General features: G+C 40.7%; 1 protein-coding gene across 7 annotated transcripts in view; it reads right to left on the bottom strand.

The window, feature by feature from the left end:
* The window catches only part of ATP11A (ATPase phospholipid transporting 11A), a 220,891-nt gene that overhangs the window by 72,140 nt on the left and 127,444 nt on the right, over positions 1-21,307 (bottom strand). For 4 of the 7 annotated variants that reach the window (XM_073350104.2, XM_078853635.1, XM_073350124.2 and 1 more), the window contains 5 exons: positions 20,340-20,414; positions 15,863-15,970; positions 11,209-11,337; positions 10,447-10,550; positions 2,721-2,771 (listed from right to left, as the gene is read on the bottom strand). In XM_073350104.2, coding sequence (XP_073206205.1) covers positions 2,721-2,771; positions 10,447-10,550; positions 11,209-11,337; positions 15,863-15,970; positions 20,340-20,414 — 467 coding nt within the window. The remainder of the gene's footprint in view (positions 1-2,720; positions 2,772-10,446; positions 10,551-11,208; positions 11,338-15,862; positions 15,971-20,339; positions 20,415-21,307) is intronic. The other 3 variants (XM_073350114.2, XM_073350141.2, XM_073350151.2) reach the window with 1 other exon arrangement.

Below are 21,307 nucleotides of genomic sequence, written 5' to 3'. Positions count from 1 at the left end.
GTCCTGGTGGGAAAGGATTAGCTAAATGTAAAGGACAGAAGATATCGAAGGAAGGAACAGAGACAAGAAAAAAATGGAAGGCAGGTAGAGTTAAACTGAGGTGAAGAGATTATGCGTAAAGGGATTAAAGCAAATAACCAGTCAGCTCAGGGGAGAGAATGACCCGCCTAAGAACTGTAGAAAGTAGCCAACAGTGCCTTCAGGAGCTACCTGAGTTTGCTTGAGGGTGACTGTTTGGTTGGCTCCACCCAGGAGTTTTTCCTCTTCCTCAACCCCACATGGTTCAGGAGAGGTGTGGAGGCAGGGTGTGCTCCAGGTCACAAATGATAACCCAAAGCTCCAGCATGTTGGTATTGAGACTACAGGGAAAGAATCATTTTCTAGACTCAAAAGAAGTCTGAGTTCAAGAGGCAAGTATCATGGCAAGAATGGGGGTGGTGCAGTACATACCTCAGACCCATTGTATGCAGAGAGGAGGAAGTACCACATAGGACTGATTCCTTGACAGATAGAATGAGGGGGAAAAGGCCAATGCCACTAAAGGAGTGGGAACCTCTGAAGATGGAAATGAGCCCAGAGTGGTGGGGAAGGCCAGAGTCTGCCTTGGAATCCATGCTATGTTTGAAGGGATTATCCCCCAAAGCAACCAAAAGGTAAAATGGGGTCATAAGTGAAGGACAGGCCTTGGTCTTACAGCACTGTATGTACTGAAACACCTTTGTAAAAATGGCATTGTAGGGTTCTATAATTCACTGTCTCACTAATTTGCATTTCAAATCTGCTCAAGTTGCAATGGTTTGCTCTGCTGCCTGTAATTAGGCTTCTCAGATATACCTGTGCAATCCTGTTTTCAGATTTTATCAGTTAGACCTGTGCAAGCACTTACAGCTAATGAGGTACACAGGTATCCTGATGGAGCCACAAACTAAGCAAGGAGGGCCAGGAAGATCTGGAATAGCAGAAATTCCCCTCATCCACTGGGCTCACTGATACAGAGAACCGACAACCTGCAGTCACTTACAGAGGTTAAAAAGAAGGCTTAACAGAAGCCACTCTGAGAAAGAGCTCTGGCTGGCTCCTTGGTTGCTGGGCTTCTGCAAGTAGCCACAAAAGGAAAAGCTTTTGTTCTCTTTGGGTTGAGATCTGGACAGAAGCACCTACAGGATGGGAAATCTTCTTGACAGTGCAGACAGGAGGAATGGTGCCTCTTTGTGCTGCTTTGTTCATCTTTACTTCTCCTCTATAGCTTTGATTCTGTGGTTCTTCATTCTCTTTTCTTGAACAAGAATTATAACAAATAAGAAAGTATACAGAAAAAGAGACAATTGCTCTTCCTTGCTTCCAACATGCAGGAGACAACAAATTGAGAGGAAGTGGGCAAATTGGAGCTTATATTCCACCGATAAATTGATCGGTGGAAAATGAATGCTGTGTATATGGGCTCTTACCAGACAGAACAGGAGAAGATGCACTGCCAATATGTTTTGTTTCTCCAAGTTTCTCCAATAGTTTCAATTGAAAATTTCTTCACTTCCTGTTCCAAAGTGTTGAGTGGTATTGCTGTGCACAATTATATGATGCCACGTTTCACACCAGTGGCGAGTTAAGTCTCTCTCTCTCTGAAAATTTTCATTTTATATTTCACAAAGTCTTGTTATTATAAGAAACACTAAATTTGTGACTGCTCAGTGTTGTCTGCAATGTTAGACCCCTATCCTGAAAAGCAATCTGTCTGCCTATGTGGAATCTTGTGGACTCTGACAGCACTCTGTCTATGAGGCAGGATCACAGCCCTCAGTTGTTCACCCTGCATATTGTTTGCAATGTACTGAAATATGAAGGATAAGAGTATATGACTCCTATTCTCCCTGGTTCCTCAGAATACTGAGTCATGTTCAAGGTTAAGGTCCTGATCTTCAAGGTGCTCAATGGCCTAGGCCCAGTATATCTAAAACCTCCTTAGATTAGGACCATGGTTGACAACTCCATTCCTCAGGCAGAATGGAACTTTCTACCGTATGGGTGAAGTTTGTCTGTGCAGGAGACGGACTGAGGAATTAACTCAGTACCATCACCTTCTATTCCATGAGCAAGCTGTACTTCTTTGACTTGCCTTCTCTAACAAATAAAGCAATACGTATATTTAAAACAAACAACACCCCACCCCCCCTGCAAACCCCTATCAAAACAAAAAACACTAAGCTGCACACACAATTCTTCCCCTGCAGAGAAGACAAGAAAGAATGAACTACATATGACAGACGTTACTGGAAAGTAACGAAATCCTACAGTGAGAAGGGCAGTGTAAGAACCTATGTAGAACAATACAAGTAGAACAGAATGAAGCTATTTGAGTAAGCAATACCTGAAATATCTATATTCTGTGCATGCAAAGCAATTTGGGATTGTAAACAACACTATATAAATGCACTAAATCAATTATTAACCTTACATTCAGACATCTATGATACAGACAACCACAAAGTACCATCAAAACAGATCACAAACCTAATATTAAAAACAAAATGTAATATAAAAAAGATGATTGAATACATGAAGCATAAAATATTCGCTATACACAAAATTGAATTTTGTAAACTTTTAAAATAAAAATTTCTACTGTAAAATCAAGACAACATACTTCTCCCTCAGGATCACTACATATTCAGGGACAAAAGAAACCTATGTATTGTACGTTAAAAACCCTCTCTCTGATTTACCTTGCAATAGGTTCATTCCTATCCTGGTAAACATTTATTCGACCAACAAATCTGTAAGAGGAAAAGTACTTTAGTATCAATCCCAGATATTAAGTTATTTTATATAGAACATACGCAAATACAACTTGAGAAGTATTTATAAAACATTTTAAAAATCTGTATTATGACGATCTGAAATTTTATATAGAGAGACAGCATCTCACTTGTAAAAAAACTTGCAAAAATACATTAAGATGAAGATTATTTTTAAAATTCTCTATGAAGGCTCTGTATGCTATAAAAGTTCATTAAATGTTATATGGACAACATATAATAAAAATAATAGAGAAGGAAGCCTGAAAATTTGGATTATTTGAAACATATTAAACTTTTTATAAACTTCACTTTTATAAGCCAGCATTTGAAGACATCAGTTATAACAGTGAGTCAATACAAATTTTGTGTGTAACAAAGGCGAATGTGGTTCTAAGGTTACTTGCAGACCTTCTAATTAGAGCACATTTCTTCATTCATTTTCAATTCCTGAAAGATACGGTTACCTACCAAAACTATAGTTCTTCGAGAAGTGATGCAGCTGTGTATTTCATTTAGATGTGTGCACGCCCAGCACACCAGAGCCGAACAATTTTGCCTAGCAGTACCTGTAGCAATCGGCGCTTGTGCCTCATGGCCATAGCCCCTTCCCCGGCTATAATGAGGTGACACTGCCTCTGCCTCTGCTCAGTTCCTTCTTACTAACCGTGGCCAGAGTCAGAACTGTGTGTAGTTCTTAAACTCACAATTCCTTGGTTTTTGACTTAATTGTTCTAGTTGCATATAGTTAGTTAGTACCCTTAATATTAATGTTAGTTAGCTTAGACACCTTTTCCTAAAGCAGCATCTTCTCAAGCAGGCCAGGAAGTCTGTCTCAGCACCAAGGCCTATAGAGGATTGGAAGTCGCCCTCAACCTTGGTGAGTGGTACTGACTTACACTCTGGAACTGGCCCCTCTCCAAAGAGGTGAAGAAAACACTCCGCATTGAGTGCGCCAAAGAAAAGGTGTCAAGACCAATCAAGATCGCTCCAGACCTTGTGGAGACTCTTCTTCCTCTTCCAGGAAGAGTATGGCTATTGCCACCCCAGCACGCGGGAAGAAGCAGGTCCTTCCAACTGCTCCCCAGTCCTGTGCAGGGGTGTGGGAGACCCCATACCACTGACTCCAGTTCCAGTCCTGGGGCACCTGTTGAGTCTAGTATTGACGGCGATGCCGGCACTGGTTGTTTCCACACTAGCGGCATATCAGAAGGTGGCAGACCTCCTTTGCCTTTCCATCCCAAGCTCACCATTGGTCCAGGACTTCACCAGGGTTATGGCATCCTCAGCCTCACTGCCTGGATGGGCAGCTGAACCTTCAGGTGTACGGGCACCGCAGACTGTGGAAGTGAGGCCATTGCTGGGCTCAGCACAAGGGATCTCCTTGACACTGGGAAACTCCTTTGTGGTGCCAGTGTTACTGTGGCAGCATTCCCTGCCCTCCACCTCAGCACCATCAGCAGCATTGGTACCACCGCTGACTTCGTACTGACACCACTCCCAGCACCAGAGAGAACCGAGGCATACTCTGTGGTGGCTGTGCCGTTTCCACCATTGTACCAGTCCTTCCCTCGCTATGGGTGACAGACAAGTCAGGCCGGTTGCTTGTGCCTCCTGGGCTGGCTCCACCTTTATGCCCTGAAACCCAAGTTTCCTCGGCATCCAGGTCAGGGTCCTCTTCCGCTCTCCATCGCCTGGCCCATATCCAGGACTGTTCACCGAGCAGCATTGGTACTGAGTTCAGCATTCTGGCCTGGTGCCGACTGGCCACCAATGCTTTATCCTTATGCTCTGTAGCCTCCATAGAATCTGTGGGATGCTCCTCAATCGTGGAGGCTGTCCTTCTCAATCCACTCCCAGGCAACATCAATGGGCACTTCAGTGGCTGGGGTTGTCCTTCCCCATATGAAGCCTCCAGAGTTGTCCCATCCAGGTCCATGACCCATCACTGGCACAGTTAACGGTCTCTTCATTGTCCCTGAACAAATTCAGTGATGCCCAGCTCTCCTTTAATGCCTGAGGATTTCAAGGCCTTCAAGGACCCCCTGTGATGTGTGGCTGCTTCCTTGAGCATCCAGAGGGAGTTCTTGCAGGAGAACATCTGTAATTTGCTAGACCCCATGGAGAGTGACTCTCCCCATTAATGATGCGCACCTGGAACCTGGAAAGGTTCTTTGGAGCACGCCAGCTTTGGTGCCACCGAGGGGAATGCTACTTTGTCCCGACGCTGGGATTTGAGGGGTTTTACTTCCACTTTACCCCATATCCCTGGTCATAACCGCTGGGAGAAACACAGCCCAGCAGGGCAAATTTAAGTCCACTCCTCAGGACAAGGACTCTAAATGACTGGACTAAATGGTAGAAAGATCTATAACTCCTCTTCCCTGCCAATGTTGTTTGATAACCAGCAGGAATTGTTGTCCAAGTACAACTTGTAAATTGGACAGCTACGTCTAAGTTTACAAACCACCTGCCTGAAGCCTCCAAGGAGAAATTTCGAGTGATTATTACCAAAGGCTGCTTGGTAGCGAAGATGTCACTGCAGTGTGTGCTTGACGTGGCCGACACTTTGGCCAGAGTGATGACTTCAGCCGTGACCATGAGAAGGGCATCCTGGCTGCACAGTTTGGGTATTTCTCCTGCGGTGCAGCAGGCAATAGAAGATTTGCCCTTCAACAGTCGGGTGCTTTTTCAGACAAAACCGATGAACCTTTGCACTCCTTCAAGGATTCTAGCGCTACTCTATGTTCCTTGGGGGTGTTTATGCTGGTGGCCAAAATGTGCCATTACAGCACCCAGCAACAGTGCCAGCAGCAGCACTGCCCTCAACACCCCTTTGGGCAATCTTCCTCTCCCCTGAGTCAGCAGTACTACCTAGAAAAGGACATATGTCCCAAATGGGGGCATTCCAGCTCTGGGTTCTGCCAGTCAACGTGACCTATGCCAGCACCCCCAAGCATCAAGTGTGACTCCTTTTTCCAGTTGGGACTTCAATTATCTCGTTTCCCTGTTTTTCTTCTCCCCCTCCCCCCCCCACCATTTGGGGCCTGCTTTCTCAATGTTTGGGGCCTGATTACCACCCACAGCTGGTTCCTAAGAATTGTCAGATCAGGCTACGCTATCCAGTTCCTCTTCACCTTTCCTCCCCACACTCCCTCCCAGTCTCTCTTCAGGGATTCCTCTCACAGGATACTGCTCCTTGAGCAGGTCCAATCTCTACTGGTTCTGGGAGCAGTGGAAGAAATTCCTCTGGTGCACCAGCGTCAAGGTTTTTATTTCTGGTTCTTTCTGGTTCCCAAATCCAAAAGGAGGGGCAGATCTACTTTTGACCTGTGCAGCTTTATCATATATATAGGATACATGAAGCTCTGAATGCTAACCCTGTCAACTATCCTCCTGGGTTGACTCAATGACTGGTTTGCTGCTCTGGACCTTCAGGATGCTTATTTTCATGTGGTGATCCTCCCAAGCCACAGAAGATTCCTCTAGTTCATTGTGGCAAACCATCATTTTCAATACATAGTCCTCCCCTTCAGTCTGTCTTCTGTCCCTGGGTTTTTAACCAAATGTATGATCATGCTGATGGCAGACCTCAGGAACAAGGGAACCCATGTCTTCCTGTATCTTGACAACTGGTTACTAAGGGACAGGTCCAGAGAAAATATTCTCATGTATCCATTACGCTGTGCTTGCTTGACCATCTGAGTCTCATCCTAAACAGTGGGAAGTCAACATTTGTCACCATTCAGAAAATTGAGTTCACTAAGGCCCTAATAGACTCTACACATTTGAGAGGTTTTTTTGACAACTGACGATTCTCAGACCACTTGTCACTTTTGTTTTGGGGTCTACAGTTTCAGCCTTCCAAGACAGTTTGCACATGTCTGAGGCTCTTATATCACACTCAGGTGGTTCAATTTGCCTTCTTCCTCTTCAAATGTGGCTCAGGACAGTTTACTCTTCAACCCGTCGCCCCTTAGTCTGCCTCCCTTTGTTGATCCTGGGCTCCTTCCAGTGATGGATGGTTCAAAGGAATGTATGTCAGGGCATTCCCTTTGTCTGGCTCTTAATAACCAGGACTGTGGTCACCAACACCTCTCTGATAGGTTGGGGAACACATCTGGTTCCACTGAATGTTCAGCATCTGTGATCGGAGCAGGATGCTCCACGGCATATCAACATCATAATGCATGTCACATTTTTCTAGACCACACCAGAGGCTCAGTGGTTCACATACTTAGCGACATTACCATTGCTGTGTATTATTTGAGCAGGCGACAGGGAACACACTCCAGAGTGTTCTGCGAAGAGGCAACCAGGCTGTGGCAGTTCTACATCAAGTAGAGTATCACTCTGATAGCTGATAACTCGCCTGGAGCCCAGAACCATCTCATGGACCATTTCAGCAGGAATTTTAACCTGAGTCACAAGTGGTCTATGAAGCCCAGTATTCTGCAAATCAACTTCACAGCTTGGGGGCAGCCTGACAATCAACCTATTCATTACAAGAGAAAACAGGAAATGCTGTCTCTTCTACTCTCAAGGTGATACAAAGGATTTTCCAGCTTCTCTGTGTGCTGCAAACACTGATCAGCACTGAGGCACTGTCCAGCATCAATAGTACTGATCTGTCACCATTAGCTGAAGGAGAGAAAGATCGAATTTGGGGTTTATGTAAATTAGTGAAATTGGACTGGTGACAGTGAAACATAATGTTAAGGTACATATAAGTGTGTGTGTGTATATATATATATATTTGGTAATTATAAGGATTTAGATCGTTAATAAAGAAAGTTTTAAGCAGTTACAGCTAGAGAAAGCAAGATGGTGGTCGCAAGAAACCAAAGCTGTGAAAACCAAAATGGAGGCCTTAGAACGATTCAGCCAATAGCAGCAAGAAGGCTGGTTGGGGTGAAATAAAGGTCACTCCAGAAACCTGAAGAGTGGGGTCAATTAGGCAGAACACAGGTCTTCAAACAGGTCCATCTTTAAAGCGCAGGTTTTCAATCAGGTCCAACTTTGATTGACAGAGAGAGGGCTCAAAGCTGATCGGCTGATAATGATAGGGATTGAAGAAACAACCAATCAGAACAGATCAAAATCTGTATATAAGGCAAGGAGCTGAGAGGCTTTAGTTAGTTTGTCTGTGAAAGTGGAAAAGTACCTGTATCTGTGTGGGAAAAAAGAATCATAGCGGATAGAAACGGGAGAGAAGGAAGTCCACTAAAAAAGCTAAATCATTATGTATCAGTAAGCGGTGGAAAAACAGCAGCAATAACAATGCCATTTTGACAGAACAGAAGGAACAGTCAGAGGGAAGGGGGAAGATATCAAAGTAGAAAGCATAATGACTCCAATATACATATAAGGTAATATGTAAATGTGTATGTATGGGATGTTAAAGCTGGATGATTGTGTATGTATACTTTGTTGTTATATGTATAGTTTTAATGTTTAAGAACTTGCTGTCAGCCTCCTCTGTGTGACTGGCCATCCCATATAGAATGCAATCACTTAAAGCTGTTTTCCAATTGTAGGATATTGCAATTTTGCATACTTTAATGTGCATCTGTGCTAACAGAATTTTATACCTTTGTTAAGAAAACATGTGGTTTATTTCTTTAGTATATGTTTTAGATCTGCCATGTTTTCCTAATATTATTATGTGTTTTAGAGTTATTGTATTAGGAAATATTGCATTAAATAAAGGTTACTTTTGTTTTTGAAGGATTACTATCTGAGTGTAAATCCTTTCAGCGGAAGGCTGTATCCGGGTCCTCCTGGGGGTTAACAGATCTAGTCTGTTTTGGGGAGTCCTCCAAAGGTCAGAGAGAAACCCTCTGGTAAAACCCTGGCAATTCCTCTGGGGCAGGCAAACCCCTTTAACCTACCAAAACCAGACAAATTGAGGATTGAGTTACAAATGTAGGCAGGCCATTATAAGGGAGCCTGGAGTCTGATCTTGGGGGTTACAGAGGGGGCCCTCAGTCCAGCCTCTCTGATCAACACCTTCCAAATCAGGTGGCAATCAACACTCCTCTATGCTTTACCTCTGATCCTATCATTCCACAAGTCATCCTCAAGCCGAAAGTGGATTGGGTCAAGCTCATCCTCATTGCCCTGGCATGACCAAGGAGGCAGTGTTGGTTTTCTGATCTTCTCATGTTGTCATTCAGCCTCCCATATCTTTTTCTCTCCATCCTAACCCACTCACACAGAATCACAGTTTCAATTTGTATCCTGCGCTCAGCTCCCTGCATCTCACTGCAAGGCTGCTCAGTAATTGAATGAAGAGGAAGAGCAATGTTTGCCAGCTGCTTGACAGGTCCTACTCAATACCAGAATAGCCTATTAGGCAAAATGGAAGTGGTTTTCAATGTGACCTTGGCCCATGGAATTCAGCTGATGCTGGCTTGCATCCAGGACATCTTGGAGAACTTGCTGCATCCTCAGTCATGGGGCCTTATGCTTAGCTCATGGAAGGTGCATCTGGAAATGATCTCAAGGTTTCATCTACCTATTCACGGGAGAGCAGTATTTTCCAGTGGTAACAAGATTCTTAAAAGGAATTTTTCATCTCCATCTGCCAGGGCAAGAACCAGTTCCTTTTTGGGATCTTAATACAGTCTCAGCAGCTCTGATGGGACCTCTGGTCGAGCCTGTCAGTCATTTTGTCACTTTCCTTTCCTTGTGTCAAAAGGACAGCATTCCTGGTGGTGATAACATCTGCAAGGAGAGTCTGAGAATTACAGGCTTTGATGGCAGAGCCTCCTTATACGCAGTTGTCCAAAGACTAAGCGACATTGCAGCTGTAATCAACATTTATGTCTAGAGAAGTCTCTCAGTTTCATTTGAACCAGGTGGTATATTTACCTGTTTTATTTCCTAAGCCACATTCATCCCTGGAAGAGCAGCACCTTCACAGGTTAGACATCAGATGACATCTATCCTTCTAGACTAAACCCTGTCATGCTTTGCCTCATCTACTTGTGTTGTACGTGGACTGTGTGAAGGGCTAGGCAGCCTTTCTACGAGAGCACAAGCTACGTCAATGGCGTTCTTAAGTGACATCTCAATACTGGACATTTGCAGGGCTGCCAAATGATCGTCCATACATACAATTACAAACCATTTAGGAATCACCCCTCTGCACGATGGACAACGTTTGAACCTTGGTGAGGGCATCACCAGGGAAAACACTTAGTATTAGTTAGCTTAGTTAAGAGTACTAACTATACGCAACTAGAACAACTAAGTAAAAAATTGAGGGATTGTGAGGTTGCAAACACACATTTCTTAGCCCATGTTTTGAACATCTAAAAATATAGAAGAAAGATTTTTTAAAAATCCAATTTACATGTCACTATTTATGCTCCTTACTTGCCTTTGAATTGCCTGTCTGCTTGGGACAATGAAAATCAGTTTCACTTTGATCTTCTTAGATTGCAATGCTTAGGTTTCAAATACTGTAGGAGACCATTTGTTTACAAAAATCAGCCACTTCACTGGATTTTTATTTAATTGTCTTAAATTAAATTTTGGGCTAAGTTTGAATTGATAGCATCCCTTTAATAATTACATTATTTTATAGTTTGTTTACAGGATTCCTTGGTAGCATATACTAAAGCTATAAAAATACAAGTCATTTTCTTACTTATAAAGGTCAGGCTGAGGTTGTTCACATTCAATGGTAGCGTGCAGTGCATCGATATCTTGTTCATTATGAAATGCCTTTGTATCTTGAACAGCACGGTAAGTCTAGAATGAATGAAAAAGGTGTAACAAAAATAATAAGCCAAAACACATGCGGTGACCAAGTTATGTATGTAATTAAAAGAAGGGCCATGAAGTAGGTAAATTTTTCATATTTTGTGCTAGACTGTCAAGAGCCACGTAATCCTGATTCTTGTTAAAAAATATGCACTTCCAAATATAGATATGGAATTTTCCTCTGCCTGTCATAACTCACAGATTGATTCAGTTTTCTTTGCAGTATGAACTCTCTTTTCCTCTAATCTAAGCAGCCCAAATTTTTAAGTGAAATATTTTTGCTTTCTCTTAACCTTTTACCTATTAACCTTTTACATAATAGGTGCATGCCTCAGTGCCCCCAATCCTGCACAAATCAGTATTGCACGTATGTATACACATGCACAACACTAGCTTGTGCTTCACCTCTGAGTGCCCATGTTGGGCGCATACAAAAGTGCAAGTACACATAAGCAAGCACCAGTTAGGAAATTCCTCATAAAATGGCTCAATGGTACAGAAGTAAGTTAATGATAGCTTAAATGAAAAAAAAAAATCACACAAACCAATATTTTGTTTACACTATTATATAGGATGTTACTGTGCATTGTATGCAAAAAAGTTTGTAATAGCATTTTTAAAATAAAAAAATATAGTATTTTATTACTTTATGACTAGATTCACCATCCAAACTAGCTGTTGTAACAAAACATGTTCCATCCCTTCTGCTGCTTGACAGAAATATTAAGTCACATGGGAATGTTTCATCTTCTTTTACCATCACAATGTCTCCAACCTAAAAAAAATAGAAAAGAAAACATGTTTATCATTAGTTAAATAGCCCAAAGATCAGATTCCAAGGATGAAATCCTTCTTCCATCGAAGTCTATGGAAAAATTTTCATTGACTTTAATAGGGCTGAGATTTCATCACAAGACTAAGGAACTGCAGATACAATTCTCAAAAGAAGTACTACATCCTGTAAGACAATAAATAATACTTAGCACTGGGATAGTATCTATCCTCTGAGGATCTCAAAAGTACTTTGAGATCCTCAAAGGGCAGATTATTTTATTAAGCCTTACAACATCCCTTTTAGATATACACATGTATGGTATTATCCCTATTTTACAGATAAAAACACTGAGGCACAGATAGGTTACACCAGAGGTCGGCAACCTTCAGCACACGACCCATCAGGGTAATCTGCTGGCGGGCCGCAAGACATTTAGTTTACGTTGACAATCTGCAAGTACAGCCACCCACAGCACCCATTGGCTAGGAACGATGAACCACAGCCACTGGGAGCTGTTGGGGCCATGCCTGTGGATGGTCAACATAAACCAAATGTCTCGTGGCCTGCCAGTGGATTACCCCGATGGACCGCGTGAGGAAGGTTGCCAACCCCGGGTTACACAATGAGCCAAGTCAGAAGTGTGACTCTGGAGTCTGACTCTATGCCGAAACTGGGGGTGACCCAGTATCACTGGCTGTTGATATTGAGCTGGTTGAAAAAATTTGAAGTTCGGTTTTTTTTAATTGAAAGAAATTTTTAGCAAAAGTTTTCATGAAAAGTTCATCTCATCTCCCATCCATATTGGTGTCCAGTAAATTAATTCAGATTTCTGTAACCATAACTGATACTTTCATAGACCTTGTCAACAAGACTATAGGCTTCTTATAGAGTGCTATCGTTCAACAAACCAGCTCCCACAGTCAAAGATTATTTTAAAGATTTTTTCCCCCCATAGAGGCAGCTTCTGATATATAATTTTATACTCAAATTTAAGTACAGCAGGTCAAAGAAGGTCAAAAAATTGTAAGAATTTAGTCAGGGGGCTGTAAAAATATCAAAGGTTCAATGAAAAATATAAAAAAAATAAATTTTGGAATTTTGACGAGCTAAACATTCGACTAGTGTGGATTTCTTGGGTTGCCTACTTTATCATGTTAAGATGTCCTTGTCTAAATAGTTTTCTAGTTAATCTTTCCTCTTGTCAGAAGGATTTAGTGTGGTCACAATGAATTTCATAACAGAAAATTATGACAGTAAAGACTGAATTTTGACATCACCAAAACAAACTTTTAGGAGGTGAGCAATTCTAACGATACACAAATATTTTGGTAATTGACAAGGACCAAGTAAGTATAAAAGTAAAAATCAAGACAGTTTAGGTAGTACTTCATAAAATGTATTTTTACATTTCCCAGATTATGGAAGGAATTCCAAATGAATTAGCTCAGCTGCCTACCCAACTTCTGTATCTGCCGAGTATTGAGGTGTATCACACTAATTTATATGTTGGTGCCAAGGCGTAATAAATCTAGAATCCTTGTATCCTCCATTTTGTTTGTGTGTGTGTCTGACCATATGGCTATGGTCTCTGTTGCCTCCTCCTTTCTTTGTCTTCAATGCATCCAAAGGGTCTCTAAAATAGATTTCTTAGACTTTTTTGTCAGTAGTTTTTGGACCCAATCTGCTGCTTCAAAACCATGAACCCTTTTGAGTAGTCACTGACAAGCTTGCCTGCTGAGGATTCAAGCAGTAAAACTCAGGAATGAATGAGCATAATCCACACTGACACTTTTTCTATAGGGTTCCAGCTTGCCACTGAAGGTATTTTAAAATCATAAAGAGAATGTATGCAGGAAATTCATAAAGATTGGTTTCTTGAGTTCCAAGAGTCGCAGACTACAAATAAAATGTATTGATTCTAGCAAGGGTTCACTCTGCAATCCATAGCATACAAAAAACTTGAGTTGATCTAGGAAACTGAGCAACCTGTAATAAGAACCTGCCAAAATGTGAATGATTAATAATTAAACTTATCCTAGTATTAATTCAAGAAGGGAAAACACAAGAGTTAGAAAGGTAAAAATAAAGCTCAGCAACAGGAAGCCTGTTAACCAAAATTGTTAAGTGCACCTCTGATTTCATTTACCAGTGCACTGGCGAAAAGAGGACTTTCCCTTTTAGTAACTTTTTTCTTTTGTTTATACTTATGTTGAGCAAAATTTCAATTAGTGTACTACAAACTACTAATTTTTCTACTGTTCTTTTTGATTTGGGCTGAATCATTATTAAAGTGAATACAGTTAGTATTAAATATGTATGTCCTAGATTTATGATACAGTCATTAGGCTGCAAAATTAAGGAACTAGCCTAAACAAGCTCTTTGATACAAACACACAGTCATATAAAGGCACGGAGTGAACTGTGAAAAGAAGGAATATTAAGAACATGTAAAGCACATTGGTCACAGACCTCTTATGACAAGAAAGTTGCAGAAGTCTACTACCTAGAAGACAAAGGAGTAATAACATCGATTTTCACCAAACAGTTAAGGAACAATAAAAATTAGGGCTGTCGATTAATCGCCGTTAACTTACGCGATTAACTCAAAAAAATTAATCGTGATTAATCTCAGTATTAATCACACTCTTAAACAATAGAATATCCACTGAAATTTATTAAATATTTTTGGATTTTTTTCTACATTTTCAAATGTATTTATTTTAATTACAACACGAATACAAAGTGTACAGTGCTCACTTTATATTGTTATTTTTTATTTTAAATATTTGCACTATAAAAATGATAATAGTATTTTTCAATTCACCTCATACAAGTACTGTAGTGCAATCTCTTTATCGTGAAAGTGCAATTTACAAATGTAGATTTTTTTTGTTACATAACTGCACTCAAAAATAAAACAGTGTAAAACTTTAGAGCCTACAAGTCCACTCAGTCCTACTTCTTGTTCAGCCAATCACTATGACGAACAAGTTTGTTCACATTTACAGGAGATAATGCTGCCACCTTCTTATATACAATGTCACCTGAAAATGAGAATAGGCGTTCACGTGGCACTTTTGTAACCAGCACTGCAAGGTATTTAAATGCCAGATATGCTAAACATTTGTATGCCCCTTCATGCTTCGACCACCATTCCAGAGGACATGCTTCCCTGCTGATATTGCTAGTTGAAAAAACAATGCGTTAATTAAATTTGTGACTCAACTCCTTAGGGGAGAATTGTACGTCTCCTGCTCTGTTTTACCAGCATTCTGCCACATAGTTCATGTTATAGTAGTCTCGGATGATGACCTAGCACATGCTGGTCATTTTAAGAACACTTTCATCGCAGATATGACAAAACGCAAAGAAGCTACCAATGTGAGATTTCTAAAGATAGCTATAGCACTCCTCCCAAGGTTTAAAAATCTGAAGTGCTTCCAAAATCTGAGAGGGACAAGGTATAGAGCATGTTTTCAGAAGTCTTAAAAAAAGCAACACTCCAATGCAGCAACTACAGAACTCGCACCACCAGAATTAAATGTGCTTATGTTTACAACAAACAAACAGTGAATTATATTTATACTGAAAATGGTAGCAAGAGTAATTTTTTTTTGACTGTGAGGATTTAAGAATACCTGACTGGCACTAGAGCTACAGCTGCTTGTTTGAAAAGGGAAAGATGAAGAGACCCAAACGAACTGTGTGATAAGGATAAATGGTCTTAAAAAAAAAATACTAGGCTAGTGAAGAGATCAGAACACCAAATGGAAGGGTCACAAGGAATTTTGCCAAGAGCTCTGACAAGACAATTCTGGCAAAGTAAGAGGCACCAGGGAAAAAAAAACCAGGTATTCCAAAGAGATGCCCATCAATTGTTTCAAACTGTTGACATTCTGAAAATTAAAACCAGGTAGGCAAGTTGCTTTGCTTATGAGAATTTACAGACATTAGTTTCTGAAAATAATCCCCAAAATATCAGGGGTGCAGGTACAAAGGTAGAAATCTAAAGGAGAGGCTTTATGATGCTGAAAAGGTACAAAGCGAGGATTGTATTCTGATTGGGCTGTGTCCTCTTTGGAAGGAGAGGAATTAGTCAATGAATTTTGCATCAAAACTGGATTAAGAGAGATATCTTGCTAATCATTTTTACTTTCCTAGAGAGAGAGAGAGAGAGAGAGAGAGAGATGAAAACAGAAGAAAAACCACGAGTGAAGGGCTGGAAGTTAAGAAGGAGATAATGAAAGGACCAAGGAGGGTAGAGAGACAACCCAGCATAGGGAATTAATAGGGGAGAACCTAGCAAAGCAAGGATGAGGAAGGAAATGCTATAGCTTTTAACAATATTTTATTCAGATTTAATCGTTTTAAAATATTTTTCTAAACTTTTATTTTCCATATTGATGTAGTGAATACTGTGATCTTGAGTGCTCTACATTTTTGTCTAATTTGTTTTGCAAGTGGGGAAAGCGGGGAGAGATCAGCCTGATCCCTAAAAAAACACCCTGTGTTAGTTGTTACTTACTCTTAATTTTCGGCTTTGCTTTCTAACCAGTTTGCCATGCTGAATGAAATGAACAGGGCACTGGTTCATTGCATTGTCTGCTTTATGTCGAAGCCAATCTTCATAACCCTAGAAAAAAGTGAAGTGGAATGGAATAAAGTTAAGGAAATGCAGCTAGCCACACTTTACATTGCAGTTGTAGATCAAAGCTTTCTTACAAAAATAGTTAAAGAATTTTCGATTACAAAATGATAATAAAAAGTAAAGCGTATCACTAAAATCTTCAATAGTTTAGTATTTAGCAAATCAGATGTGCTTAAATAACATAAGTGAAGATAATCTGATGGTGTGAGTAGGCTTTGTGAAAAAATGCAGAGCCACTTCTTGGTCTCTTGTGAATAATGGGTAAACTCCAGCTCAATTTCCACCACTCCTTGCCCAAGCGCTCTGAGGGGTCTCCTATAAGGGTGGCTACTCAGGAGACAAAGTGTGCAGAATGCATTTGGTAAGGTTGGGCTCAACATGAAGCGATTACAGGGCTGGAATGAACTACAAACTGGGGAGTTTCCCTGTTTGTTTTCTGATTACACTGAACTATTATTTGGTGTACACAATATACCAACCCTCCAGAATAAGTTTTGAGAAAGTGACCTTGATGATGCTTATTTTGGTTGATGCATTATTTCACCAATTTATAAGGTTACATTAGAGAGGAACACATATAAATATGGTTGAGGATCTCAGCAATACAATGATAACTCTGCTTTCAAATCTGTATAGCCATATTATAAAATTTAAAAAATTAGTTTTACTATTTTATTAGTTTTTTAAAAAAAATAAATGGATCCTTTTTTGGGGAGGTCAAAGTTCCTCCTACTTCCCATCCTCCCAAAATCTCTCTTGCATTAATTCCACGGAAGCCCCTAATATACACAAGAAGATCAGATGCTAGAACTGATATTTAAACAGAGAGCTGACCTAAGCAGCTCTTTTGCTTTAAATTCCCTGGAAATTCCTAGACACAAGCAATAGGTGCCATATATCCAGGGGCAGAATTCAGCATATTGCTTATGATTAATGACAACTGGAAGATGCAACAACAGCTGCTAACAATATCAAGTGACATTTCACCCCACAGATTTTCCATTCTTTTTATGAGAAAGGGTAACTTCAAGCTTATAAAGGATTTTCTGTGGCTGTATTTATTTTTTTTTTATTTTTAGAAATGCACCCATTACATGTGTGCAGGAGCATACACACAAATTAAAAAGCAATTTTACATGTCAACCAAATATGAAAAGATAACTCCAAAATCCAGCTGAAGACACAAATATACCCCAGCAATGGGAGCAATCAAAATGCTGCTGTTTGTAATTTCTTTACTAACTAATGAATGAGAAAAGGCCAGATGACCTTTAGATCCACTGAAGGTCATACTCCACAGGCTTTGTTAGACCAGCAGGAAAAGCAAATTCCAGAGTCTATGGCCATCAATTTAAAACATCCTGCCCTAGTCGTCAGAAATTCCAATCAGCTAATCTCAATTGTTGTGTTAAAGAAACACAGTAGAACCTCAGAGTTATGAGGTTGACTGGTCAACCACACACCTCATTTGGAACCAGAAGTATGCAATCAGGTAGCAGCAGAGAGAGAGAAAAAAAAGCAAATACAGTACAGTACTGTGTTAAATGTAAATGATTAAAAATAAAGTTTAAAAAAAAAGATTTGACAAGATAAGGAAACGGTTTCTGTGCTTGTTTCATTTAAATTAAGACGGTGAAAAGCAGCATTTTTCTTCTATATAGTGTGATACAGCATGCCCAGAGGGCAGCATGAGGGTGATAGAGGAGAGATATGTAAGCCCCAGGATGATGAGAGCCTTATTCCCTGTAGAGGGAAGAGAGGTTGCTATAGATTAATTGGCACACCTGAAGCCAATTAGAGCACTTGAAGCCAGTCACCTGATAAAACCCCCCTGGCTCCAATCAGACAGTTGGAGGACTTGAAGCAGAGTGGTTTGGTATTGGAGCAGAGAGCAGCTTGAAGGGAAGCAGAGGAGAGTTTGGAGAAGTGCTGTGGTGGGCCAGAAGACCAAGACCCTAGGTAAAGGGAAACCTGGCTTGTGCAGAGCAGAGGGACTCCACAGACACAAGGGGTTGGGAGAAACCTGGTCCAAGCAGAGAAAGGGCAGGAAGCCCCAGAAGCTGAAGGGCCGGAGAGGGAAGTAGCCCAGGGAAAGGAATCACTAGTTCCAGTAGTTTGCTGCGATCCCTAGGGCCCCTGGGCTGGGACCCGGAGTAGAGGGCGGGCCTGAGTCCCTCCCTCTCCACTCCCCTTCTCTGGGATACTAGTGGGACAGTTAATACCCCAGATCTGGGGTGAGAAATGGAGCCCTGAACTCCCCCCACAAGAAGAGAGAGCGCGGGACCCATCATAGTAGTGCTGGTAATTTGCCACAATAGTAAAGTTTCAAAGCTGTATTAAGTGAATGTTCAGTTGTAAACTTTTGAAAGAACAACCATAATGTTCTGTTTGGAGTTATGAATGTTTCAGAGTTATGAACAACCTCCATTCCTGAGGTGTTAGTAACTCTGAGGTTCTACTGCAGGTGATTCCCCAGACACACAGAGCCTAAAAAACAGTGGGTTTAAAGGCTGGGATTTAAAATTTCATTGTAATTCAATGGGAGTTTTACTTTTAGTTTCCTTAGGCATGTTTGAAACTCCTTGCCTAAGAGAACAATATCACCATTTTGAATTGCACCCAGAAATGAATAGGGAACCAATGTAGCCTTTGGAGCCCTGTGTAACATGCTCCCAGCAGCTCACATGGGTATACAAGCGGCCCACAAAAGTCCACACCAGCTGTAGCTTCTGAGGGTAGTCACAAGGAGATACAAGTGTCGTGTTATGGGGAACACTTTGTAATAATCCAGTCTCTGAGTGTGGTCAAACCACAACGGAGTGTTAAAAATAATCCCCCAAATCTTAGAGCGGAAAAGCCACCCGTAAGAAGCTAGCTGCTGTGCTCCCCACAACCACCTAGTGTCAGCAAATACTGACTGTGACTGCAGAGTACGGTCAGTCATGCAGTGTGAAGGACTGAAAACGCTGCTGTTTGTAATTTCTTTTACAACTAATGAACGAGAAATTTGTAGAATAAGTATTCTCTGCATTCATCACTGCCACATGACTTGAAACAACTACTGTGGTAGCCAGTTATCCCAGCACGACACAACTGAAGTTACTTTCTTTCTAGAGATCACAATTGGGGCAAGCCCAAATGTTGGCATGGAATATTGGAATAGAGAGGCCCCATTGCAAGCCAAGAAGTTTTGAACTGAAGGCTGACATATGAATCTCTCGATGTCCTATAATCTCCTCAACTTCTTTCTCTGAGCAAAGAATACTTGTGTTTGAAGAAGTTCAGAAAAATAACTGGCTAATTTCTGTACGAAGAGTGTTGACTCCTGGCACTTAGCAGATAGCATCACACAATTTTGAGCAGAAAGTGTTAATACAGAGTCTCAAACAATTGTACCCTCTGTTGTATCATGTTAGATGGAATATATTGGCCCAAAGAATTAAAGGTGTCAACATGGTCCTGTCACTGTCCAATATTAAACAGTGTTAAATAAGGTTAGGTAGACCGAGATCTTAGCCTGCTTAGTACCATGACAAACACATTACCTTTTTTTTAACCTTCTAATAAAGATGCAGAAAAGAAGGAAACAGTTAAAGTTTTGAAATGTGAAGTATTAAGTAGGGCTTTCGTTTTAACAACATTTTTTGTTCTCTTTCCCTTTTGCTGGAGAAAGTTTTAAGAAAGACATCCCACCAAAACGCACCATCCCCATCTGACAGTGTCTTAGAGGTATTAAAGTGGTAATAACGGCCCTTTTGGGGAAAAGAGAAGAAGTTAGTTGAGATGGTCTGGAGGTGGTGGTGGTGGTTGTGGTGTTAAAGTCTGATTCTGTTTCTTAGAAGACAAAACAAACACACACTCAAAAGGGGAGAGAAAAAAAACTATAAAAAGACAGAAAATGCAGGCTTCTGTCTCATGTTGACTTTAACTTGCACCTCACTGCTGAAAAAACAAAAGCATGGCATATTGTCTTATTAGCTACTCCAAGACTTGACAAACTTGTACTAGGACTGTTTAGGGCATTGCTTTTAGCTGCCTCCTTCTGGTCACAGGGTTATAGCAGTGCCATAAAACACAGTTTTAGCCAGCTAACCCAGATTCTTATTAGATAGAAGAAATAAGGTAGGGAAGGAAAAAAAACAATGTGCAGAGAGGCAGAAGGAAGTCTCACATCCCAGGTGATGGCTGGGATTTAGTCAGTCTCAATAGAGGGGGTGATGTCATTTTGGTCCCTCTCTCTGGCCTGACTTGGTCAGGACTTCTCTCGGGGTCAAGATGAAGGCCCAACTGTGTTACAGTGGATCCTGAGGTCTCAGGAAATGGAGTAGGTGACAGCTATGATGGTAAAGCTCACCCATTTCCTGATCTTCTGTCTCTTAGTCAGCGGTTGTTGGCAGCCCACTACCGCTAATTCTCCTCCAAAGTCTTTCTGAGGACCCCAAAAGATAGTAATTGGTAAAATAGCTCTTCCCTTCACTATTTTATCCACTAATTAAGCCTAATTTCCTATACGCCAATTCTGGTTAAATTGATTTCTGGTCCAACATTTTTCTTGTTTACCAGACATGATTTTTAACTCAGTCCTTGAATTATGTCAGTAGGCCTTTTTGTTCGGATTAATTCAATTGATCTCTCTTTCGCACCTTTTCCCAGCAACATTTGTTGTTCTAGGTTATTGTAACATTTTATGAACTTTTACTCACTTTTCACAATAGAGCTCACAATTAGGGTAAATTTGTAAGCCCAATTATCACAACACTTCTTTACTCTCTTCTCTCTCTATTGTTTGAATGAAACTGTTGGTGTCCTGATCTATGGCAGAATGCAGACTGGAGTCTGAATGGGAACAGGCTGAGCCAGTGTAATTGAAGATACGAAATTCTTACACAGATAAGTCATAGCATATATTCTGTGTAGGGTCCCCACTGATTTTACTGGGATTCTAGATACATGTACCAATCCACTCTAGCAGATACCATTGCAGTACTGGGGTCACAGAGTGACAAACTGCTGTAATCCACTCTCTATGGCAATATTAATTTAAAATATACAAAAGAGAAAGGGAAGGCTGACACAGTTCCATAATATTATAGTATTATTTTACTTAGATTAGGGGAACCTTTATTAGGATCTTCCAAGCTACATTGATATGGCAAGTATTGACTTACTTGAATTTTATTATTTTAGTTTTATAGATAATTTTTAAATATACTTGAAGCATTATTATATAGTATCCATTAAATCTAGTTATAAACTGTTAATAGTTTGAGTAAAAATTAATGTGATCCATTAAAAGTCCATCTTGTGGATGCTATAAAGGTT

The sequence above is a fragment of the Lepidochelys kempii genome, chromosome 1 (assembly GCF_965140285.1).
Source record: "Lepidochelys kempii isolate rLepKem1 chromosome 1, rLepKem1.hap1, whole genome shotgun sequence".
NCBI lineage: Eukaryota > Metazoa > Chordata > Testudines > Cheloniidae > Lepidochelys > Lepidochelys kempii.
Note: the sequence above shows the minus strand (reverse complement) of the source record. Positions and strands in the feature narration are given on the sequence as shown.